Raw genomic sequence first — 25,324 nt, 5'->3', positions numbered from 1 at the left:
AGCCCCTGGGATCTAAAGAATGGTGAGTGGACTTGGAGGCAGTCTGAAATCCATACCCTCCAATCATTTAGCTATACACTGGAGCCTCTCCACCAGCCAGTCAGAAATTTCTTGTGTCTATCTAGTCAACAACCCCTCTCTCTATAATAAGTCTCTCTAAATAAGTCAGTAACCAGGGCTGGCCCTGCTCTTTCCTCCCCACCCCCAAGCTAGAGATGAAAAACCTACCTGGTAACCTCAGAGCACCCAGTCTAACCTTTTCCATGCTGAGTGTGAGGAGAGAGGAATGGGACCTTTAAGGTGAAATGAGTCAACAAAAAGCCAGGACTGGGCTCAGGCCTCCTGCTCCTCCACTGCCTAGGTGCCGTGGTTGGCACCTTTCCATCAACGGTGTGCACAGCCTGTGTACCATGGGCAGGTCCCTGCCAGACACCCTGGGCAGGCTGTTTCCTCACCAGTCTGAGGTGGGATGGACCTCTGTCTGCATAGTAGACACAGGGCTTTTCCTGTCCAATTCTCACAGGGCATAGAGAGAAAGATGGATTTCTCAGCAGACATTCAGAAAACCCTCTCCACTCCTGGCACAGTCTCCAGGAAGCAGATGAAGGAGAGGCAAGGCCTCCCTTCAGTGCATCACATCCCCCCCCCACCTTTTTTCTTTATCTTTCTCTCTTTTTTTTGTTTTTGAGGTAGGGTCTCACTCTAACCCAGACAGACCTGGAATTCACTATGTACTCTCAGGCGGCCCTGAACTCATGGCAATCCTCCTATCTCTGCCTCCTGAGTGCTGGGATTAAAGGTCAGTGCACCACATTTTGTAGCTTAACAGTAATTCATGTGAGGCTGGTGCTATGAACCCCACTTTCTTAGGAGCTCAACTGAGGCCCCAAGAGGTTATTTTTACCCAAAGTCACACAGTTTTGGAGCCTAGAACGTGAGCCCAGGCCCCGTGTAGTTGAAGAGAGCAAGTATTACCACTGTTCTGGGAGCTCCCCTTGCCTGCTACCAAGGCTCCTCCCTCAAGGCAAAGACACTGTCTTCCCTGGCTGGGAAATATCCCGAGAGGGCGGTGGTGTGGGTGCTGGCCTGGAACTCAGCCCTCACTATCAGTGTGCGTGTCCTCTCTGTGGACCTCACTGTCCTCCTTGGAGAATGAGCAGCCAGTGATTTCTCCAGCAGGGCTGTCTCGCGAATGCGGCCATGCTAACGGACGTACCCTGCGTGGAATGGAACAAGAGGCCCTTTGTGTCCATCAGAATGAATGGAGCTGACACTGGCATCCCGTGACTTTAATTTAATACAAATTGATCATAATGCACAAAATGGGTAACTTTTTAAATAAAAATACTGTTGGGGATGACCCAGAGTCTGGGGGTTGAAGGAGCGGGCAGGGTTTTGCCTCTTGCTCAAGGGAGGCAGTTGTGAGCAGGAGCCCTTCAAGTTCAGCTCTTCTGGGATGAGTGTGCTCAGAGATCCCCAAGTATAGGACTGAGGCCCCAGGACTAGAAAGAAAGGCCAAGGCTGGGGAGATATTTTGGCTCAGTCTTACAGGCTGGCTCCTCTGGACAGGGCCACAGCCATGGGGAAAGATAACTACGACTGCTACTGCAATGCCAAGGCCTCGAGGTGGATGGTCTCCTGAGTTCTTCACAGTTGGATGCTGTCGTAAAAAACTGCAAATGGGCGTACTCCACCTCCATGGTAACTTTCTTCTAGGGTTGCCTTTCTGTATGGCTGAGGCTGGAATGAAGAAAACTACATTTCCCAGATTCCCTTGCAGCCAAGGTTTGAGATCTGACTCAACTTTCCACAAATCCTTCCTGGAGATGTGTATTTGGGACCTGAGTTGAGTGGGAGAAAGGCAGGCTCAGAACAGCCGCTTGCTGGCGGGAATGGTGGCAGAGGGAACACTTTGCAGTCAGCAGTTTCTGAGGCAGTGGCTCCCTGCAGATGGTAGTGGCTTCCCTGGCCACGGCCGATGTGATGGGTCTGGCAGCTGGGAGCTGTTCCTGGAAACTAAGCAAAGGCTCTCCTCCGCCAGCCCTTCCAGGGATCTTGCAAGCCACTGGGGAGCTGGCCATAAATCCTTGTCTAATTAAGCCAGCTGAGGCGGCTCTTGTTTCTGCAGTAAGGATCCTATGAGAGCCAGGAGCCAAGTGTCAAAGGAGTCCTCACCAACAGCCCCTCCCAGGGCTGGGTCCTGATGAAAACAAAGGCAGCCAGTACCCTCCGCCCTGTCAGTGAGCCACAGAGACCTGGCTGACAAGGGCTGTCCCCAGAGCTGTCGGAGACTCTGATGCTTGTCCTGCAAGTGCCATTAGCTGATGGGCTGTGAACTAATCGGCCTCTGGGGCTCTCATGCCTCATCCTACCTGAGGCTGTGGCAGGACAGAACGTGGTGACTGTAACACACGGGCTCAATGACTGGTGCCTTTCACAGGCCGCAGCATTGTCTCTGACTTGCAGATAAGTGGGCAAGGAGGAAACACGGCACTCTTGGTACAGAGGTGGCAGGAGAGGGCGGGTCTCACATAACCCTTAGGATGAGCTCCTGCTTGGGTACCCTGTTGAGCGGGTGAGGGGTAAAATGGCCCATCGCTAGCTTGGTCAGGAGCAAGTCAAGTCTTAAGCCACGAGCAGAAGAGGTTTGTTTTTTGGGCATATCTCATATATCATGGGGCCAGGACATCAGGACAGGGGGGAGGCTAGGGGAGGTAGCCCCTGGCCCCAAGAAGATGGGATGAGGGTCAGACAGGGGCTGCGGTGGGAAGCCATGGCATATCCCATCAGATTCGGAACCACAGGACATCAAGAGAGTTTAGGAAGCGTGGAGCACGACCTCCAGGGCACAGACAGGGCCGTGGAGGCTGCAGGGTAAACGACTGACCTGAGCACTCAGGTGATCACCGTGGCCCTGAGTCCAGGCCTGCTGTCTGCTGGACAGGGCTTTTGCTGGTCGTAGCTGCCCCAGGAGGCTGTGGTCTCCCTCACCGGATCAGATCCGGACAGTGTTGATCCGCAGTGGCTGGACATTCTTGCCGTTGGCGTGGCTCTGACCGGGGCTGAAGTAGGAGCAGAGCTTGCCGGGGAACTTCTCACGGAAGGTGTAGAGCCAGGACATGTCATCAGCATTGTAGAAGATGAGCAGGCCCTGGTCATAGTCCAGGAAGACACCCACCTTGTCGAGCTTGTCCCGGACATTGAGCCGTGTCCAGGGCTCTGTGCATGCGCTGTACTGGTTACCATCATGCATGACAATACAGTAGAAGCCACGGCTCGGCTGAATCTGGATGCTGCCCTTGCGGCTGGCGGCCTCATGGGCCAGCCCAATCACCCACTGGGTCTTCTCTGCCACCACCACCTCCCAGTAGTGGACGCCACTACTGAAGGCCTCGGAGCCTAGCACGGACACCTCCACATCGAAGCGCTTTGGTGAGTCCTGCAGTGGCTGGGGGTGTAGGTTGCCGTAGGCCACAATCGTACAGTCATCCGACAGGATCAGGCGCTGGTGGGCAGTGCCCGGATCCAGGGTCAGGGCAGCGGGCACTGCAGGGGATGGAGGAGGAAGAGTTCAGTGGAAAGAAGGCTGTGGACCCACTATGTGGCACTGCCCTGGTGACGGGTCCTGGTTGACCTCTAGGAGGCCACTGATCTTCTGGGTGGCTCTAAGTACTTGCTCTTTCTGGGCCTGTTCCTCCTTTGTTCATAAAACGGAAAGGTTTGGCTATTTTATTCCAGATTTATATTTGACTATATGGGAGCAGCTGATGCTCAGTGCAAGAATTTAGAGGAAATAATGTATAGTGGACATTCTACAAATGTTTGTAGAGCTAACTAGAGGAGGTAGAGAATTAAGAGAATTTGAGAGGAGGGAGGGAGCCCAAAGATTAGCCAAGTGCTATTGGCCCCTAGAGGGTGATTTGGAAGTTTGTCTCCAGGACAGGGAGGATCCAGGACTGCGCAGTCAGGGATAGTCCAGCCTGGGGAAGACCTTCCCATCTCCACTAACAGGTAGATTGAACATCTGATCTGAGAGTACAATGTAACTCCCTACTACATGTAAACATGAAATCATTTTTGCAGTTTTAATATACATTGAGCATTTGGAATCCAACTACCATGCCTGAGGGGAGGCTGAATTTCTGCTGTTCAGAACCTCATTAAGAATTATTTGGGAGGGCTGGAGAGATGGCTTAGTGGTTAAGCGCTTGCCTGTGAAGCCTAAGGACCCCGGTTCGAGGCTCAGTTCCCCAGGTCCCACGTTAGCCAGATGCACAAGGGGGTGCACGCGTCTGGAGTTTGTTTGCAGTGGCTGGAAGCCCTGGCACGCCCATTCTCTCTCTCTCCCTCTACCTGTCTTTCTCTCTATGTCTGTCGCTCTCAAATAAATAAAATAAAAAATGAACAAAAAAAATTAAAAAAAAAAAAGAATTATTTGGGAGGCTGGAGAGATGGCTTAGTGGTTAAGGCACTTGCCTGCAAAACCAAAGGACCCAGGTTTGATTTGCCAAGACCATTTGTAATAGCTGAAGGCCCTGGCATGCACAATCTCTCTATATATATATCTGCCTTTCTCCCTCCCTCGTTTTCTCTCTCAAACAAAATAAAATAAAACAAATCAAAGAATTATTTGGGACTAGAGAGATGGCTTAGCAGTTAAAACACTTGCCTGTGAAGCCCAAGGACCTAGGTTTGATTCCCCAGTACCCATGTAAGCCAGATGCACAAGGTAGCACATGCATCTGCAGTTCGTTTGCAGTGGCATGCCCATTCTCTCTATTTGCCTCTCATTCTCTACATACCTGCCTTTTTCTCTTTCTTTCCCTCAGATCAATCAATCAATCAATCAACAAATAAGTAAATAAATATTTTAAAAAAATATTTAAAAATGGCTGGATGTGGTGGCACATGCCTTTAATCCCAGTACTCGGGAGGCAGAGGCAGGAGGATCACCATGAGTTCCAGGCTATCCTGAGACTACACAGTGAATTCCAGGTTAGCCTGAGCTAGATTGAGACCCTACCTTGGAAAACCAAAACAAACAAACAAACAAACAAAAAAAGGATTATTTGGCTGGATGTGGTGGCGCAGGCCTTTCATTCCAGAAGGGAGGCAGAGGTAGGAGGAGTTTCAGGTCAGCTGGGGCTGGAGTGAGACTCTACCTCAAAAACAAAAACAAAAAACAGGAAAGAAAATAACTATTTGCTCTTTTTTTTTTTTTTTTTAAATGTGTCTCCAAAGACAGCACTGCTGACTGATACAATCTGAGGCTGGATAGTATTTCGCCTATGAGCACCTGGCTACTCTGTCATCTTTTCCAGCCTGGTTCTGAGTGTCCACATATTAACACTCAGGCCCCACTCCGCCTCTCACTTGCCTTCCCACACTCCACACAGGCCCAAGCCTTTTGCTCAAACTGTCCCCCAAGTCCTCTCTGCTACTAATATCACCCCAGGATATCAAACATTTCTTAATGAAGTTCTAAGCAACAAAAATTCAGTCTCCACTCAGGTTGGTAGTTAGATTCCAAGGCTTGTTCTGTGAGAGTCTTCCTAGGGACCCAGCAGATGCCCCCCTCAAGCCTGTGAAACTCAGGAGTACTGCCTATGTCCCCCTCCCTCCTGGGTACAGTCACTTGTACCCACATCTGACTCCCTTTGCAGAAGGAGGTCAAGGACTGTGTCCTGGTGAACTCAGCTCTGACCTGAGTGTCTGGTGCCCTGCACAGGGCCTGGCACAGACAGGCTTCTGGAAACACAATTGCAGTTGCCCCTATCTGTGTTGGGCACATGGTACAGGCTGGGTCACCTGCCTCGGGGCTGGCCTTACTGGCTCAGCAGTTCTGATCTGAAAACCTCATGAACTCTTGTCAAGACCTTTGTTTATTCCCCTCTTTATCCTGATAATCCCCAGAAGAGCAGAGGGAACCTGGGGTTGGTGTGTCTTAGCCTGGATGACCATTTTGAGGGTGGGGTAACACAGGGCTGGCGGAGGGGGCAAGGGGGGCTAGGAAGCAATCACGCCATAGTTCCTCGGGTGAATGAGGGATCTCTCCATCCAGCTCCCTGGCTCTTATCAGGTGCAGCAGGGACGTGATAACTATGGGCCAGGGGGCTGTCTATTCCCTACGCAGTGCCTCTGTGGGCAGTGCACACTCAGAGAAATAGAATGCTCAGTGACAGCGACATACCATCAGGGAGCCACACATAGTGCATGGTCCCTGCCCTGTGCTTCTGTTCATATGTCTCTAAAAGTCTGGCCGCTGCCCTGCATGGAACCGCTTCTGTGAGCTCGGCCAGGAGTACTTTAGTTCTGTATCTAACACTTCTCTCCAGCTCTCAGAACTCAGAGGGCCACACTGGAACCAGGAGCCTGGGAATAGAGGAGCCCATGGTACCATCCTCTATGGAGGGACATCAAAGAGGGATCCAGGGGCTGGAGAGATGGCCTAGCGGTTAAGGTGCTTGTGTGCGAAGCTGAAGGACCCAGGTTCTAGTCCCCAGTACCCACGTAAAGCCAGATGCACAGGGTGGTGCATGCGTCTGTAGTTTGTTTGCAGTGGCTAGAGGCCCTGGCATGCCCATTCCCTTTCTCTCTATCTGCCTTTCTCTCAAATTACAAATAAAGAAGATATTTACAAAAAGAGGGATCCAGTGGATCTATATGGGAAACTTTGCCTTTATTCTGGCAACCTGGACAGCTGGTCAGAAAGAGGAGGTTCTTGCCCTTTGTAGTGTGGGGAATCCCCATGGGGTGGGGAATGTGAATGTGTATGTGTGTGTGTGCTGGCGGAAGCTAATCAGATACAGATGGTATTGCTGCTACGGGCTGTGTCTCCAGTGGAGCGGGGAGGGCAGAGCCCTGGGAAGAGCAGCAGCAGTTTGGAGTGCCCAACCCCCACATCCCAGGGGTCCTGGATGGCGTGAGGACACTAGCAACAGGCAGATACCGAGGCTCAAGGTAGGCCGGAGGGAGACTGGCAAGCAGGCTAAGGACTCACTCAGTCTGACTCATAAGCCTATGTAGAGTGATGCAGGCTGCTTCAGAGTGACGGGTGAGCGGGGAGGGCTCTAGGAGTCAGCTAGAGGTCTTGGTGGTTCTGACAGACTGAAAGGAGCCTGTAAGCAGAGAAAATCCTGACCCTACTGCATCCTGCAAATGGAGGAGGGCAGGGCCATCTACTCTCTGGGTGGGCTGGGTCAGCCTCCCAGGGAGCACGATGGGAGCAAGGTCCTTAGGAAGAGGTGTGCAGTGACTTTGAGGGGTCTTTTGCAATTTAGGCTCTCCCGCGTAATTATTAACAGAGGGTCTTTATGTTAGGCCTCTCAGTGCCCACTTTGAGGCCGGCAGGAGCAGTAACCTTCAACCCAAAGGTTAAATAGGGAGGGAGTGTCACAGCTCTTTCTTTCCCCCTCTAAGAAGTCAGTCTTGGGCTGGAGAGATGGCTTAGTGGTTAAGCGCTTGCCTGTGAAGCCTAAGGACCCCGGCTCCAGGCTCGATTCCCCAATACCCACATAAACCAGATGCACAAGGTGGCACATGCATCTGGGGCTCGTTTGCAGTGGCTGGAGGCCCTGGTGCACCCATTCTCTCTCACTCTTTCTCTGTCACTCTCAAATAAATAAATAAATGAGCAAAATTTAAAAAAAATTTTTTTAAAAAAGAAATCAATTATATGCCCTCAGGAGAAAGGACAGATCCCATGAAACTGTCCTCTGGGATCCCTATTTTATAGGTCAGAGCTCATCTCCAGTCCTGGTGCTCTGGATTTATAAATACAAAAGGCTGGCTGGAAGGCCTATCTGGTCTCCAGGTGAGCTCTCTCTAGGTCCTTGACACTTCATTAAGACCTGGGAGCAAAAGGCACCATGCAAGACTGCCGGGTTCCAGAAAATAATTCCTAGTCCCACCAACTACCACCCATGCAGCAGAGAAGGCCCTCCTGGGGCCAGCCCAGCCATTGCTTGTGTTTCTTTGTCCTCAAGGATAGCAGGGCCAGCACTGGACAGGAAATATGTCAGCTCTTTTCCCAGCCTTTAAAAAAAATACATCTCATCCCAGGGGCTCAGGAGATGGCTCAGTGGGCAGTAGGGCAAAGATCTGAGTTCGATTCCACACCCAGCGCCCACGTGAAAAGCCAGGCGTGGCTGCACATGCCTGTGACCCCAGCACTGAGTAGGGCAGGACTCTGGGGTTCACTCGCCAGGCAATCTAACCAAAAACCGGTGCAAGCCCCATATTCGGTGAGAGACCATGTCTTAAGGAAATAAGGTGGGAGAGTGACAGATCAGGACACCTGACATTCTATTCTAGCCTGCACACAAGGGCCCCCACATATGCACTCACACATGTATACACTGTGCGCGTGCACATGCGCACACACACGCCCCTAGTCCCTCAGGCCTCCTCTCGCCTCAGGCCCTCAATGCACTGTTCTGTTCTGTTCACAGAGCTGACACTGTACCTCATCTTCCCTCCCCTCCACCCCAGGGAACATCGCAGCAGTCCCTGGGTCGCAAATAATTGTCTCCATTTTTCAGAAGAGGAAATGGTACGTGAGGTAAGTGGTTTGCTCAGGCTGCCACTTGGGCTGAAAAATGTGAGGCGAGTCTTTTCCTGTTGTGTCCTTTCCATCACGTGGCCCCAGAAAGCCTGTCTCTATCTGGAAAGCCTGAGGAAACTTCTGATGATACACGGTCATAACAAATAGTACTATGTACTTACTATGTCCCATGATCATTTCCACAGAGAAATCAGTTCATTCTCCTACCTACCCTGGGCCCTCAACAGGATACACCCCGTGTAGGTGAGGAAACAGGCTTAGCTGTGTGGGAGGTGGGGGCACTTTGCTTTGGGTCACATATCTTGGCCAAGAGCATGCTGGGAATCTTAATGATTGGATCCAGATGAGCAGGGGGCAGGGAAAGGCCAGCTCAGGCAGGGAGGCTGAGGAGGGAGAGGAGGCAGTCAGTATCTAATGTCCTTGGGACAATGGGCTGCCTGGTCCACAGGAGAGGGTTATGCCTGGGAGCTGGGTGATCAGGTCTGGATGGCAGAAGGACGGTGGCTGGAGGAGGGCTGGGGGCCGGGTAAGGGGTGGGTGATGGTGGAGAGAGGGGAACGACAGGTGCCAGATAGGGTTCTCAAGTGACCCAAGAGGAAGCATGGGGTGTAGGGGTGGGGCAGGTAGGAAGCGGCTGGAAGCCACAGATAGGTCCCTGGGGCAGGCAGCCCTCAGCTGGACATAAAGGGCTCTGGAGCTGGCAGAGGAGCTACAGTGATTTCACAGGCCCCAGAGACAAAGAAGGGGCCGAGCTAACCGGGTCACTGTTGTCTGAAGTCCCAGGGGCCTTTGCTCAGGGCAGGATGTCCGGGTCACATGCCTGCTCCCTCCGCCCTTTTGTAGCAGTCCCTGGGCCTGTGCTCTAAATTGGGATGATTTTACTTCAAAGAAATAGTTGTCAATGTCCACGGACACTTTGGTTGCTAAAACCGAAGGGAATGGGCTGGTGGCATCTAGGGGATAAAGGCTGAGGATGGTGTTAGAATCCCACCGTGTACAGGACACAGCCCCATGGGTCAGTGGTACTGAAACTGAGAAATACTGGTTGGGGCAATCAACACGTTCCCATCATTTGTGGGGAGGAAAGCAAGTTCTGGAGGAGGAGAGGGCGTGCCCAAGCCCCCATGGCAAGTTCCTGCATTCAACATTTATCGAGTCCCCACTGCACACGCTAGGCACTGTTCTAGAGGCAGAACTGGGACTGGCATCCCTTCTTTCCTTCAATCATCAACAATGACTGTGGCTACTGGGGATGAATCAGTCTCAGCCAATGACCCCCTCTGTGCCCGCAGTCCAGAAAGAGAGACATAAGAGATCCACCATCAAACAGGTAGACCAGGAATGCCCGGGGCTGCCTGGAAAAACTCAGGAAGGCTTCTCAGAGGAGGTGCTTCAAAACTAAGACAAGGAGAGTAAGCACAGGCCATCAAAGACTATAGATGAGGGCTCCAGACAAAAAGATCAGCAGGTGAGAAAAATACAGAGGAGGAGAATGGAGTGGCTCACTCACGCCCTGCAGATGGCTTGGTGCTGCTGAGTGTGATACGTGCGTGCGTGCATGTGTGTGTGTGGGGGGTGGGTCTTGGAGGTCTTTGACTGCCTGGCTTGGGCACCTTACAGTGCCTTTCTGAGCTCTGAGAGGGACAGAGCAGGTGGCAGCACCGGCAGACAGCTCCCAGACCATCTGCTCAAGGGGTGTGCCTGTGCCCAGGGAAGGACAGAAGAGGCACCTAGGATTGTCACCTCTCAAGGCACACTGTTTCACCCATGTGTGGCTGGGCCCTGTGTGGAAGTCCCTTTGGGGCTCAGAGCACACAATGATTCCCCCATCATGGGTCAGCCCAGTCTGAGAGAAAAATGTATCCTTCCCCTAACCACAGTCACCTTCTTCAACAAGGCTGGGGAGAGGTAGGGGGCCTCATTTCACTTCTATTGCATTCAGAATGACAGATCAGATGAGGTCTGTCACCCCGTAGGGAAGGCCCAGCTCTGGGGTGATTGCCCATCCCTGCAGGGGCTCAGCTGTGGACCTGCAGTGACCCATCCTGCAGTGACTCATGCCCCTGAGCTTCCAGGACCCAGAGCTTCACATGGCTTGCTCCAGGCTCCCATAGCACATGTCTCTTGTCAGAACCCTTGTCCTGTATACTGTTGAGGGGAGATCGCTGGCCATTTCCTTTGACTCCAGAAATTGTCTCAAGGGACATTTACCTTTTGGAGAGTGAGAGTGAATCCAGCCAGGTGGACGAACTCTGACTCCTGGGTGACTCTGGGAAGTCAGTGAGCCTCACTCTCCCTAGTTGCTTACAACTGGTATCAATGAAAGAGCACTTGTCTCTCCACCAGAAACAGGCCCTGGGTGTTAGATGGGGATTCACTGAGCTCACTTCCTGTGCTGTCTGGCCACCTGCCTCACCTGGCCCAGCCCAGGGAGCTGTTCCTCCCAGCCTCTCCAAGAGGGCAGGCAGAGCCTCACCTGGGTGGATATCCTGGAACAGGGATTTCCAGATGGTGTACTGCAGGGGGCCCGTGTACTTGGAGGTTGGGAAGTCTTCATAGGTCAAGTTGGTCTCATGGATTTTTCCCTTGAGCCTGGGAAGACAGCAGGAGAGAAGGCTGCATTGGAGATTGGATTCCTGCTCCCAGGCAGGGGCTCTGCAACCACCTCCAGGGAAAATGACAAAGGACGAGGTCATAAGTAAGATGCCTGCAGGACTGAGATACAAGTGCCTGCTCGTGCCACTTCTGACCTCCCTGTGACCCTCACTGCTCATCTGTAAGGCAGGTTCTGTGCAATGGCTTCGTGCTCTCCTGGCCAAGATCAAGTGCAAAATGGGTACCAGGCTAGCACTTGCCCGCTAGGCATATATAAATGCTTCACTCAGAGCTTGGTTCATGGCCAAATGCATGATGGTAATCATCAGTGCTGATCGCCAAGAGAATGATCGCTCAGTGTTGTTATTAAAGGCAGCTTTGAGGTCAAGAAACCTGGGCTTCAGGACTGGAGAGATGGCTTAGTGGTTAAGGAATTTGCCTGCAAAGCCAAAATTCCCCAGGACCCACATAAGCCAGATGCAAAGGGGGTGCATGCATCTGGAGTTCATTTGCAGTGGCTGGAGACCTTCGTATGCCCATTCTCTCTCCCCTTCTCTCTGCCCCCCCCCAAATAAATGAATAAAAAAATAAAGTTAAAAAAAAAAGAAAGAAACCTGGGCTTCAATCCTGACTCCACCACCCATTTGAAGGACTTTGACTGACTGCTTCTACATGTATGAAATGGGAATGACAGTGATAACTCCTTACAGGGGGTTGACAGGCTTATGTAATATAAAGTCTCTATAGAATAAGATATGGTATCAACATTATTATAAATGAAACTATAAACATATACCATATAAATAACTCATAATGACTAAGTTTCATTAAATCTTGTTCATTTTGTATTATGTAGACAGAATCTATATGTTTGTTTGTTTGTATTTTGAGACAGGGTCTCACTCTGTAGCCAAGGCTGGCCTGGAACTCACTCTGTAGCTGGACTGGCTTTGAACTTGTGATGATCCAATCTTCCTGTCTCAATCTCTTGAGTGCTAGAAGTACAGGCACGAGTTGCCACACCCAGCTCAGCTAGAATATATTATATTGACAGTAATACAAACACATAAAGCCTTTAGCCTATTTGTGGCCTATTCCCATAAATGATTGATGAAGATGTGATCTGATGAATTCCCTGCTGACAACCCCATCTGCCCGTACCGCCATCTCCCAACTTCCCACAGGTTGGGAGGGCCTGGCCATCTGGGGAAGGCTGTGGGCAGGTGGCACTTACCGTTCAGACAGGGAGGCCACCCCGGCCAGGAAGGTGTGCCGGTCAGTCTCAGCCAGGCGCTCCTGCAGGATCTGGGCGCCCTCCTGGACCCTGCGCAGCTGCTGGCTGTAGCGCTGGACCTTCTGCTCGATGTCGGTCAGCGTGCGGGCCGTGTCTGCCTCCAGCTCCTCCAGCATGGCCTTCTGCCGCTCACGCAGAAGTCTGTGCAGCCGCTCAAAGGCCTCTCCAATGGTGGTCCTCAGGCTCTTGGTAGAAGACTGTAGGAGACAGCCACCAGGGGTTATGAGAGGTGTGTGACGGTTTGATTCAGGCGTTCCCCCATGAACTCAGGTGTTCTGAATGCTAGGTTCCCAGCTGATGGAGATTTGGAACTTAATACCTCCTGGAGGCAGTGTATTGCTGGGGGCGGTGGGCTTATGGATATTACAGCCAGTTTCCCCATGCCAGTATTTGACATGCTCTCCTGTTCCTGTTGCCCACCTGATGTTGGCGAAGAGGTGATGTCCACCCTCTGCTCATGCCATCATTTTCCCCTGCCTTGAGTCTGTAAACCAGAATAAACCTTTTCCCCCACAAGCTGCTCTTGGTGGGATGATTTCTGCCAGCAATGCAAACCTGACTGCAGCAAGGTGCAAAAGGGACTCTGCTGTGTTCGATTCCCAGTGAGAGGGGCTAGCCAAGAAGAGCCTTGACAGGCAGACGGACAGGAAGGGCATGCTTGCTGCTGCATGGCACAAGCACAGGCAAGGCAATGCGGGGGCCCTGCACAGTGGGCACAGCACCTAGGTCCATGCAGCCCATCAGGAAACCAATGGGATGGTTCAGGGAAGTCAGTGAGGCTGTGGAGGGCAAGAGGGTAGGAAGGATGAGGAAGCTGGTTGGGGGATACCACATCTAGCCTGGGAGACAGTGACATCTTCATCCATAGGGCTAGAGAAATGGTAACAAGAGAATCATGGAGGTCAGAGACCTTCATAAAGTGCAAGATGTTGGGCAAACCATGGTGGCTACTTCCCTGTCCCACTGCCCTTACCACTCCCGGCCTAGGAACAAGACCATTGTCAGGGAGGTCCCTGTGGACCTGTGAGACTCTCTGTTCCAAAGGGTTCAGGAAGACATAGAGGAAGAGTGAAGGGCCAAGGGTTTGGTGTCTTGCAGGCCCACAGTCCCTAGCTGTGGTAACCTCAGTGTCCTAGGCTCTATTCACCTCCGGTTTTCCATCTGTGTGAAAGGGACCAAAGGATGACTGATATTTCTGGGGCGTGGTGATGATCATTTCAAAGGAGTGATGAAGTCTCAAGGACCGAGAAAGAGTTTGGCTACAGCCAAGGGCTTGTTTCTCACAGGAGTACTCTCCATGTCCTCATGGAAAGGTGGCTTCTGGGGATGGGCCCGGCATTGGTTGGAGATGGGGGATAGGCAGAGAGTACAGACTGATGCACACTGACAGGCAGTCACCACACAGTGTGGCAGTATGTGGGGCCTGCCTCTGCAATTTCACTTTGTGGGCCTCTGTCTGGCAGTTCACGGAGTCAGAGACCCCACTGTGCTCAGTGCTGGGGTCTCTGTGGGAAGGCTTCACAAAGGCTCAATTAGGGCCTGCTCCCTCCCACAGAGACTGCTGGCCTGCAGGAAGAACTGCTGGCAGCAGGCCAGCCTCCCCGCGCATGCCCACCCAGTATGCTGTTGCCGCTGCTGCTACGCCAGGCAGACAAAGAGGGGGTGGAGAGGAGGCTGGGGATGCCAGGTCAGGCCGCCTCTCCTAGCTTCTCACTCAGGATGGGTGAAACTGCTGCTGCCGCTGCTGGGTGGATGCGCGTGGCCGCAGCCGGCCTCCCTAGATCCATTCCCCCAATGACCACCATCAGCTGATGGCAAGACCTGGTTTGCTTCCTATCGCTGTGGCTGTATCTCACCCCACATGACTCAGGTGGGGTGCCGAAACCCCTCACTTTTCCAGGGAGTTAGGCATTTCAAGAGCCTTGTAAACACTCTTCTAAAAAATATATCTAAAAATATTTTATTAAATTATTGACTTGAGAGAGAAAAAGAGGGAGGGAGGGAGGGAGGGAGGGAGACAGAGAATGGGTATACCAGGGCCTCCAGTCACTACAAACAGACTCCAAACGCATGTGCCACCTTGTGCATCTGGCTTACGTGGGTCCTGGGGAGTCAAAGCTGGGTCCTTAGACTTCTCAGGCAAGCGCCTTAACAGCTAAGCCATCTCTCCAACCCCTCCCCTAGCTAGTACACGAGCTCCTCCTGGGTAGCAATGACATGTTCCTTGGTTGTGTTCCTGGCTCCCATCCCAGGGCCTGTACAGACTGGCAGTCAGTAGCTGCTTGAGTGGCGAGGGGGATGGGGATGGGGGAGAAAGAGTCTTGCTAAGACTGTGTCACATAGCTGGCTACAGACTTCATTTTCTCTCCAGGTAGGAGATCTGATGTCCCCTGGACAAGAGAGGACGGTAAGCAGGGAGTGATCAGTTCAGCAGTATATGAAAGTGAGCCATTGCAGGCCCCCAGAGCATGTCCAGGCTGAGCACTCCCAGCCCCCACAGTTTGCTAGACACAAAGCCACACATCTTACTGAGGATGCTGTGGGGGCATCCCAGTGTGAGGCTGGAATCCTCACTGGGTTCTGATAGCACCAGATGCTAAACTCCCAGTTTGCCATTTATCAGCTATGGGGCCTCAGGCTGGTCTGTCAACTTCTCCATGACTCAATTTCCTCACTGATAAAAATGTGATAACAACAGTTCCTACTATGGAAGGCGTATGAGTTTTTAAAAATATTTATTTATTTATGATAGGGGGAGAAAGAAGAGAAAGAGAGAGAGAGAAAGGAGAGAGAATGAATATGAAAGGGCACGCCAGGGCCGCTTTCTGCTGCAAACAAACTCCAGAGGCATGGGCACTTTATGCATCTGGCTTTACGTGGGTACGAGAGAGTCGAACCAGGACCAACCCTGGCAGGCTTTACAAGCAAGCACCTTTAACTGTTCAGTCTTCCCCGCCCGAGTTTTTCTTTTTCTTTTTTCCAAGGTAGGGTCTCACTGTAGCTTAGGCTGACCTGGAACTCACTCTGTAGTCCCAGGCTGGCCTTGAACTCACAGTGACCCTCCTACCTCAGCCTCCCTAGTGCTGATCTGGTTTTTCTTTTTCACTCCCTTGTTCCACAACTACAGCTACTTACTGTGGGTCAGGCACTGTGCCAGGGTAGGGTGGCCTGCTGTGGCAACAATGGCATTCTGTTGTGAAGGTAACAATGAAGGATAAAACACTTCTTAGCATAGAGAAAAAGTTCTGCTCCACGATTGTGCCTTACTTATTCCAGTACTTTCTATGGCAAAGCTGCTCTGCCTTGCCCCTCCCTTTGGTTCCTTGATGGGAAATGTAGCTCCCACACAGCTCACCGCAGCCATTGCCACACATTAGGCCTGCAGGCAGCTGCAGCCCTTTGAGAAAAACATTTCACATCAGGGCCTACCAAGGAAAACACTGGGCCTGAGGAGGGAGAGCAGACTGGCCCCCAGGCTGGGCCACTGGAGGGCAGGCACCACAGGAAAGCCAGTCAGGCTCCAGGTGAAATATGGTCCCAAACCCCCATCAGCATTTCTTATATAAATACACAAGTCCAGACAGGAAGTGGGGTTGGGTACTGGGGGTGGGTAGGGAAGGGGGAGGCAGCCCAGCCCCCCAGAATTACATAGATGGACAGGAAAGGGGGACAGGAGGAGGTCAGTGGAGGGGGTGGGGAGGAGAATCAAATGCTGCCAGGAGAGAGAGCAGACCTCAGCTCCCCCTCACCCAGAGAGGCTTCTATTTGCTTTTCCTCCCCAGAGTGGTGCAGAGTCACAACACAGATGAGGGAATTGAGGCTGTGAGAAGCAATGAAGCCACAGTCCTCATGTTTCTCATCTGTTGCCCCCTGAGGGTCTTGCCTCTGAAGAAATATGTGTCATGACCTTTCTGAGACCGCACAGCGGGTAGGTGGCCAGGCTGGAGCACAGATGTAGGTTTCCAGTGGCTTCTCCAGGCTAGGGGATGTCCCCAAGGCTGCTCTGTTCCAGCAGCAGCAGCTGTCCTCTAACAGAGGGGGACCAACCTGAAGTCACTGTGCACAGAATTCATGTGTACCTCAGGCTCCCCTGCAGTTCCTTCCAGCCCTGAAGTTCTAGATTGAGCCAGAGTCCCCACTGGACAGATAGGAAACACTATATGCAAATTATCCAAGAGCATAAAGTTCACACAGCTGGGGGTGGGGCACGGGTCAGGATCTGAACCCACATCCTTCCTTTCAGGTTAGGGAAAAAGGCTGCCCCCAGCAACTGTAGCAGTGGTGAGAAAAAGGAGAATGTACGTGTCAGGGCCGTAAGTCACTGTAAACCAACTCCACCTCGTGCATGTAGCTTTACATGGGTACTGGGAAATTGGACCCGGGTCCTTAGGCTTTATAGGCAAGCACCTTGACTGCTGAGCTATCTCTCCAGCCCTCAGTTTTGTTTTTGTTGTCTGAGAGAGGGTCTTGCTATAATGGCCCAGGCTGGCCTGGAACTCACGATCTTCCTGCCTCAGCCTCCTCAGTGCAGAGACTGTGGTGTGTGCCACCATGCTTGCCCTCAGAGACCTCATGTCTGTGGACCGAGGGCAACAAGGAGATGACACCAGATGGGCTTAGAGGGAACATGCTGGGCTTGGTACCTTGGGCCATAATGGGTCTGGTTGATAAGTAGAGAACAAAAAGAGACTGTGAAGCTGGGCATGGTGGCTCATGCCTTTAATTGCAGCAGTGGAGAAGCTGAGGTAGGAGAACTGCTGTGAGTTTGACGGGAGGGGAGCGGGGAGAGAAGAGGGAAGGAGAGGGCAAGCCTGTCTCCTGAAGTAGCCCAAGGCCTTGCCTCTCAGAGCCCCACCCCGTCGCGGCCATCCCCCTGCACCAAGCCAGGCTCACCTTGGTCTCAGCCAGCTGTCGCTTGAGCAGCTGCAGTGCCTCGGTGTGCTCACGCTCGCTGTCCTGGAGGGCCTGAAGCTGCTCCTTCAGCTCCCTCTGAAACACACACAGGGCTGCATGGGCGTGGGCTACTTCCAGCCAGGGCAGCTGGCCCTGCCAGCCTGCGGGCAGCCCTCACGCCGTTACGCAGTTCAGTCATCGCACCCTGTTGAGTCTGTCTCCTACACACCTCCAGAACCCGTTCCCACCCACGAGGCAAGTGCCCCTGCCGCGGAGGTATATCCCCAGCTCGCTTTCTCTCTCTCTTTTTTTTACTTGGAAAACAGGGTCTCATTGACGCCACCTGGAACTTATGCAACCCTCCTGACTCAGCCTCAGCAGCTAGGATTACAGGAGCGAGTCATCAGGCTTGGCTCTGTGCATACTCACTCTCCCGCTTAGCCACTGGCTGGCCGTGTGCAGTCCACGCTGCGCACTTGCCCACATTCTCTGCTCATCTGGCTGCGCACTGCTCTGCCAGCACTGATTTGCCAGAGCCTTTCTGTAGCCCTGAGGCAGGTGCTACTGGTAACCTCATGTTCAGATGCAAAAGGTACCGTGAGGTCAAGAACCTGGCCACAAGCATACACCCAGCATGTACAGGCAGGAACAAAATGACGACCCGGGCACCTGGTTCAGGAGCTCATGATTTTAAAGCCAGATGACATGTTTTCTGCAATGATGGCACCCGTGATGACCCACAATTACAAATCCATGATGGGACAAGACATCGCCACTCAAAATAAAAGCTGGGTCTGTACTCTGACTTTTCCTTCAACTCAGGTTCCACTTGGACCAGCAAAGCACTGTTAGTGATGCTGGTCTTACTTAAAATGCTCATATTTTGTTCACTATTGATTTTTTGTGCAATATTTTATTATTTTGGTTTTGCAGCTTGGGCGTGCGTGGTGCATGCCTTTAATCCCAGCACTCGGGAGGCAGAGGTAGGAGGATTGCTGTGCATTCGAGGCCACCCTGAGACCACGTAGTGAATTCCAGGTCAGCCTCGGCTAGAGTGAGACCCTACCTTGAAAAACCAAAATAATAATAATAATAATTATCATTATTATTTTATTTATTTATTTGCAAGTAGAGAGAGACAGATGAGGGACAGAGATAATAGGCATGCCAGGACCTCCAGCTGCTGCAAATGAACTCCAGATGCATGAGTCACTTTGTACATCTGGCTTCATGTGGGTACTGGGGAGTTGAACTTGGTTGTTAGACTTTGCAGGCAAGTGCCTAGCCACTGAGCCATCTCTCCAGCCTTTGAGCAGTATTTTGATTGAATAAGTACTTCATTAAATATTAGTCATGTTGGGTTGGAGAGATGGCTCAGTGATTAAGGAGCTTGCCTACAAAGCCTAATGACCGGGGTTCCATTCCCTGGGACCCACGTAAAGCTAGATGCAAAATGTGGTGCATGCAACTGGAGTTCGTGTGCAGTGGCTAGAGGCTCTGGTGTGTTCACTCTCTTTGTCTTTCTTCTGTCTTCCTCTGCCTGCAGATAAGTAAATATAAATATTAAAAAAAAAAACTATTAGAGGGCTGGAGAGATGGCTTCATGGTTAAGGCACATGCCTGTGAAGCCCAAGGACCCCAGTTCAATTCTCCAGGTCCCACGTAAGCCAGATATACATGGTGGCGCATACGTCTGGAGTTCGTTTGCAGTGGCTGGAGGCCCTGGCGTGCCCATTCTCACTCTCTCCCCTTCTCTGTGTAAATAAATAAATAAACAAAAATAAAAATTTTTTAAAAAGAAAGAAAAGTACAGTTAAAAAAAATAAAAAACTATTGCGTTGATCACTGCATGACTTGGCACCTGCTTCAACCCTCTCCTCCCCCTGCTCCCGCCACAGCCTCCACTGTCTGTCCTCCCTTCTCACTCCTGTCCAGCCAAATGGGCTTCTTTCTGCCCCTTCATCATCCCGAACTTGCTCCAGCCTTGGGATTTTGGATTTTTTTTTTTTTTTTGGTCACTGGTGTTGGAACTGGAGCCCAGAGCCTCACGCATGCTAGACCAGTGTTCTACTACCGAGCAACACTCCCTGCTCTCCACCCTTGGGACACTGAGACGGCTGCTTCCTGTGGCTGGTACCGCCCACTGTCAGCTTTCCTTCCAATAACTCCCTGCACCGTTCCTTCACTTAGCAGCTTGAGTCTTGCCCGACTACCCCAAGGAGGGGAGCGCGTCCATCACGCAGCCTTGGGGGGTCTTCGTAGCACCTCCTGCGGTCAGAAGTGACCGTACTGATTGATGGCTTGGTGTGTAGCTCTTGTCTCCCACACTATGATATGATTTTCACAAGGACAGGAATTTTACCTGCTCATTTACTGCTGGATCCCAGTACCTGGAATGGTGCTGGCAAGAGGCAGGGCCTGAATAATTATCTGTCAAATACATGAACAGGGATGGGAGGTCTGCAAAACAAGAGTCCAGCTACCTGCACTTATGCAGTCTTTGTATCTTAGCCAAGTATCGTCCTGTCTGTCCCTCCTCCTTCCCCATTTTAGCCCTTGGGTCCTCCAGGGTGGGCCCTTACTGCTCCATGGCCCTATAATTTATTGGATAATTTACTGGTTCATCTTTTCACCCCTCCCTGCACTCATTCATCTTGTCAGAGCAGCGGAGGCAGGGGGTGATCAGCCAGTAAGTGGTTCAACTCTCTTTCCAGTTTGGGTAACAACATGAGCAAATGGTCACAATGAGATGTTTTGGGAACAATGCAGAAAACAAAATTATCTTTGTTTAGTCTTGCTCGCTCATTCAACAAATATTTATTGAGCAACTAGTATGTGCAAGGCACCACTGAGGCACTGAGGGTACAATAGGAAACAAGACAGATGTGGTCCCTGCCTGTGAGGATCTTCCAGGATAGTGTAAAAGACAGACAATAAATAAACAGGAAAAATAAGTAAAGAGCAGTTACCCATATGGTTCAAGCTCTAGAAGAGATAAAACCACGTGCCAGGGGGACAATTTTGCATACTGTCATCAGGATGTCTTCATGAGTAAGTCACATGAGAGATGACAGATGAAGAAGGATCTAGGCATAAAATAGAGGCAAGACAGAAAAACTGGAGTAACGTGTGTTGGAAGAGTAGAGAGCTTGCATAGACATCGTGGCTGAAACTCTAGCAGCCATCTCAGGCCATGAGGCAACTGTACAGATGGAAATCACAGTCTGAACGAAGAAGAGTACAGGGGAGAAAGTCTGGGTCCCTGAGGACTAGGGGGACAGTTACTGATACACAAGAAATTTGTTCCCTGGAAAAAAGAAAGGAAGGGAGGGAGAGAAGGAGGGCAGGGAGGAGCCCCTCAGAGTGTCTGCTAGTTTCTGTGGTACAAATGCTTCTCCCGGAGTGGATGTCAGTGTGAGGTCACTGGATGCAAAGCACAAGATTTGGCAATCAGTTCTCAGGAGCTGGTGTAGTGGCTCCAGGGCCCCAGAGCCTGGAGTCTTCTCCCGTTGACTTGTTTTCAATGACAGAGCAATCTGCCCATGCTGAATTTTAGCTACTCTTGTCTGGCCTCCATTACTAGAAGCTGAGAGTCATTGTTAGTGACTCCTGGGGCCACGGAACAGACAGACTTTGTTCCCTGGGGTTCAGAAGGCCAGCTCTTCAGGCCCTCCCTGACAGCCAGGGGTCTGTTGAGCTTGGGTCTGTGTTTGGAGAGATGATGAGGGCTATAACTCTCCACGATCTTCCCATGGGCAAGGCCCAGTCACTGGGCAGCTCTTTGGAACTTCTGAGAAATGCCCAGGAGGCCCCAATCCTTACATTGGTCAGGGACCCCCCACCCTGGGGGGAGACCTGAACAAATCCCTCCCTGATTTTGAGCTCAGGGAATAAGGAGAGCCAAGCCATGGAAACTTCACCACTCTGCAAACAAGTGTTGAGGCGTCCTTTGGCTCTCATGGCGCTGTGCTAGGGTCAGTGAGAGGAATGAGGGACAGACAAGAAACAGGAAGACAGACGGGACATTCACCGCAGTAGATGCTGCGATAGCATTGGGGGAACACTAGACCTCACTGAGAAGTGGCCTCCACCCTGGTGAAGGATCATCCCAACCAGAAACCTAGGCTCACCTTTCACCTGGCCAGTCCCCTTAGGCCTGCTCTGGAGTCCAGTTCTCTCCACATCCACTACTGCCCTGGCTAGGCTCTCATCACTTCACACACACACACACACATCAGTGCTTGGGGAGACATTCAAGCCCCTTCGTCTCCCCAATCTCCTCTTGGTCCAGATTTGCCCTGTTCAGTGTTAAAGCCGAGCCCCACATAGCTATTTACACTGCAATTAATTAAAATGAAATTAAATGGAAAATTAAGTTTCTTTGCAGAGATTGCCCTTCTGATGAGTGTGGGGCTGGAGTTTTGATGGCCAGCCACTTTGACAGATATTAGCGTTGTCTGACTTATTGCTTCAACAGGTCAGAAGACAATAACTGTGTACGAGTTAATAAGAAGCCACAGACTAACAAACACAAAATAAGCTTGACTTCATTACCCACTCATCTCAAGTGTGTGACAGCCGCTCAGGACTAGCAGCTACAGTATCAGACTGCACCAAGGCAGGACTCTCCTGTATTCCAGAGAGTTCTATCAGACAATGCTAAACACCATGCAGCGTTCACGTCCCGCCTTCAGTCCTGTGCCTGTGTTGCGCCCCGTTCAGGATTCTCGTGTGCGTGTTTCTCCCAGCCCCCTACACCGTCGTCCGACACTCCTCTGTGTGCAGGGCCTGACCTTGTCCCGTTGTAGCACGCATTGTTTTTTTTCCTTTTTGAGACAGGGTCTCATGTAGCCTAGGCTGACTTCAAACTTGCTATCTAGCTGAGGATGACCTTCAACCTCTGATCCTCCTGCCTCCCCTACCCCAGAGCTGGGGTTATAGGCGTGTGCCCCTTTGCAGGATTTTCTGTGGTATTGAGAATGTAACCAATAGGCTAGGCAAATACTCTACCAACTGAGCCACATTCCTGGTCTGACTCACTGCATCATCATCATCATTAGTTTTGGTTTTTCAAGGTAGGGTCTCACTCTAGTCCAGGCTGACCTGGAATTCACTATGCAGTCTCAGGGTGGCCTCAAACTCAAGGCGATCCTCCTACCTCTGTCTCCCAAGTGCTGGGTTTAAAGGCGTGCGCCACCACGCCTGGCTTCACTGACTGGATTGGTAATTGCGATATTACCTGTTGATCTCTCTACTAGGTCACTGACTCCTGAGGGAAGAGACCCTGCCATCTTGATGCTCCTACTCTCAGTATGTAGGACACAGCCAGGCTCAGCCCCGCCTCTAACTTTTGCAGGATGAACCTGCCAGAGGAGGAGGCAGGATAAAGTCCAAGCTCCCCCTGCACAAGGGGAGGGGAAGCCAACCATGAAATCAGGGTAAGATAGAAAAGTGGGAGCCGGAGAGATGGCTCAGTGGTTGAGGTGCTTGTCTGAAAAGCCTAATAACCTGACTCCAATTAGCCATTACCTACATAAAGCCAGATGCACAGGGTGGCACATGCATCTGGAGTCTGTAGGCAGTGTCTGGAGGCCCTGGGGCACCCACTTTCTCTGTCTGACTCTCTTCTATCTCTTTGTGCTTGCAAATGTATAAATATTATTTTTAAAAGATGGGGACTAGGGAGATGGCTTAATGGTTAAGGTGCTTGCCAGCAAAGCCTAAGGACTGATGTTCTACTCTCCAGGACCCATGTAAACCAGACACACAGTGACCCAAGCAACACTGGTAACAAGAAACAGAGGCAAGGTGGCACATGCATCTGGAATTTGACTGCAGTGGCTGAAGGCCCTGGCATGCCAATTCTCTCTCTTTCTCTCTCTCACTCTCACATAAAAAAAGCACTTGCCTCAAAAACAAAACAAAAAAAAAGCTGGGTGCTAGCTCTTGGGAGGCAGAAGTAGGAGGATTACTGTGAGTTCAAGGACAACTTAAGACTACATAGTGAACTCCAGGTCAGCCTGGGCTAGAGCAAGACCTACCTTGAACCCCCCAACCAAACAAAATAAATAAAAGACAAAGAAAATGGAGCAATAGCCTAGGAGGACCAGGTGCAAAGCCTCAGGAAGCCCAAACCCTGGACTCAGGAAGTAAACCCTGAGCCTCCAGGGTAGGCATAGGAACCCTGGGCCGTTCCCACTCCACCATCTCTTCTGGGCCAGGGTCAGACCGACCAGGGTGAGAAGGCTGGCTCTGCCACCTGCTAGCTGTGTCTCCCTAAGATGTCACCTCACCTCTTGTGTTCCAGGCCCTCACCTGCAAAACGGGGGTAAATAATGGGTCCTAGGGCATGGAGGGTGAAATAAGGTAACACTAGGAAGTACTTAGCTCCCCAGGGCACAGAGCCTGGCATGTGCAGGGTGCCTATATGTCATGGCCACAGTGTCTTATCTGAGGCTCTGTCACTGCTTCAGATCCTGTCCCATACTGCGTCCAGGTGGCCCCTCCCTGCTTCCTGGGATTGCAAGGGCAGGAAGGGGTGGGAAGGACCATCTGCTCCAACCCCTGCCATGGCCAGGGCAGGAAGCAGAACTCTACGGGAGGGGACAGACTGGCCTAAGGCCACCCAGCTTGTCAGGGCAGCACAAACCAGAAAATCTACTGCTGGCAAAGAGGCCAGGCAGGAAACAGGAACCTGTCAATACACTCCCAAGTGACGGAGCCACCCCAGATGAAGGTACACTGTGACCACAGTCCTGGCAGAGGCTTAGTTAGGATCAGAGGCTGGAAATGGGTGTGGTTTGGGTCAGAACACAGGCATCTCATCAACTAATTATCACAGTAACCTAGGAGTTTCTATCTCAAAGGAGTAGAGGACAAGAGAAGTTGCCTAAGGTCACACTGGTGGCAAAAGACAGAGGCAAGGTTCTGAATGACTCTTAAAAATCCATGTTCAGGGCTGGAGGGATGGCTTAGTGGTTAAGGCCTTTGCCTGAAAAGCCAAAGGACCCAGGTTCAATTCCCTAGGACCCACGTTAGCCAGATGCACAGGGTGGCACATGTGTCTGGAGTTCTTTGGAAGTGGCTTGAGGCCCTGGGGTGCCCATTCTCTCTGTCCCTCCCTCCCCCGCCCCGTCTTTCCCCCTTCTCTCTGTCAAAAAAAAATCCATGTTCAAAGGTTGGGGAGACAGCTCAGAAAACAAAGCGCTTGTTTAAGCATGAGGACCTGAGTTCAGATTCCCCCTAACTGGCATTAAAAGCCAGATGTAGAAGGGAGCATCTAGATTCACAGTGTTCCGACAGTGAGATGTGAGGCAGAGACAGGAGAAACCCCAAAAGCTCACGGGCCAGCTAGTCTGGTGCGCACAGCAGCTCATAACACAGGGACCCGGCCTCAAACAAAGTGGAAGGCGAGGACAGATATCCAAGGCTGTCCTCTGATCTTCACCACGCACTGTGGCACACAGGTGTCTGCACTAACACACACATACACACACTTCATGTTTGAAACTCCTTCAGCTTTCTGCCCCTCTCATTCAACTTAATACAGCAATGATTTCTGAGTGCTCACTGGGTGTCAGGCTTTGTGCTGATCACCCTGGAGCTAAGAGACAACATCCTTAGTTTGCAGTAAGTTAAAGAAACTCAACTAACTCCAACAGCTAGCAGGGAGAACACAGTTCGCATGAGGGGCTAGCTCCAGGAGTCAGTACAGCCATCGCCTATACCTGTGATGCCGCTCCTCCATCCCAGGTCCCCAACTTGTAAAGGCAGGTTCGAACTGCATGGGCTCGGCAGGGCTGTCATGACCATTCCTGACATAACATGAAGCACGCACAGCGGGGGATCAACATAAGTTGACATCAGCACTGTTGCGGAACACTGTCCTCTGGGCATGACACGGCTGTTACCATCTTGAAATTGGGGCAGCTGTGATTACTGGCACAAGACTCTCACATGACGGGGGCTTGTTAATATTC

General features: G+C 51.5%; 1 protein-coding gene across 5 annotated transcripts in view; it reads right to left on the bottom strand.

The window, feature by feature from the left end:
• Positions 1–1,279: 1,279 nt before the first annotated feature.
• The window catches only part of Trim62 (tripartite motif containing 62), a 36,057-nt gene continuing 12,012 nt past the window's right edge, over positions 1,280–25,324 (bottom strand). For 2 of the 5 annotated variants that reach the window (XM_045151028.1, XM_045151027.1), the window contains 4 exons: positions 17,346–17,441; positions 12,393–12,649; positions 11,040–11,179; positions 1,280–3,546 (listed from right to left, as the gene is read on the bottom strand). In XM_045151028.1, the coding sequence (XP_045006963.1) occupies positions 2,996–3,546; positions 11,040–11,179; positions 12,393–12,649; positions 17,346–17,441 (1,044 nt within the window). In that variant the 3' untranslated portion in view covers positions 1,280–2,995. The remainder of the gene's footprint in view (positions 3,547–11,039; positions 11,180–12,392; positions 12,650–17,345; positions 17,442–25,324) is intronic. The other 3 variants (XM_004665250.2, XM_045151029.1, XM_045151031.1) reach the window with 3 other exon arrangements.

The sequence above is a fragment of the Jaculus jaculus genome, chromosome 5, assembly GCF_020740685.1.
Source record: "Jaculus jaculus isolate mJacJac1 chromosome 5, mJacJac1.mat.Y.cur, whole genome shotgun sequence".
NCBI lineage: Eukaryota > Metazoa > Chordata > Mammalia > Rodentia > Dipodidae > Jaculus > Jaculus jaculus.
This window is presented reverse-complemented; position numbering and strand designations above follow the sequence as displayed.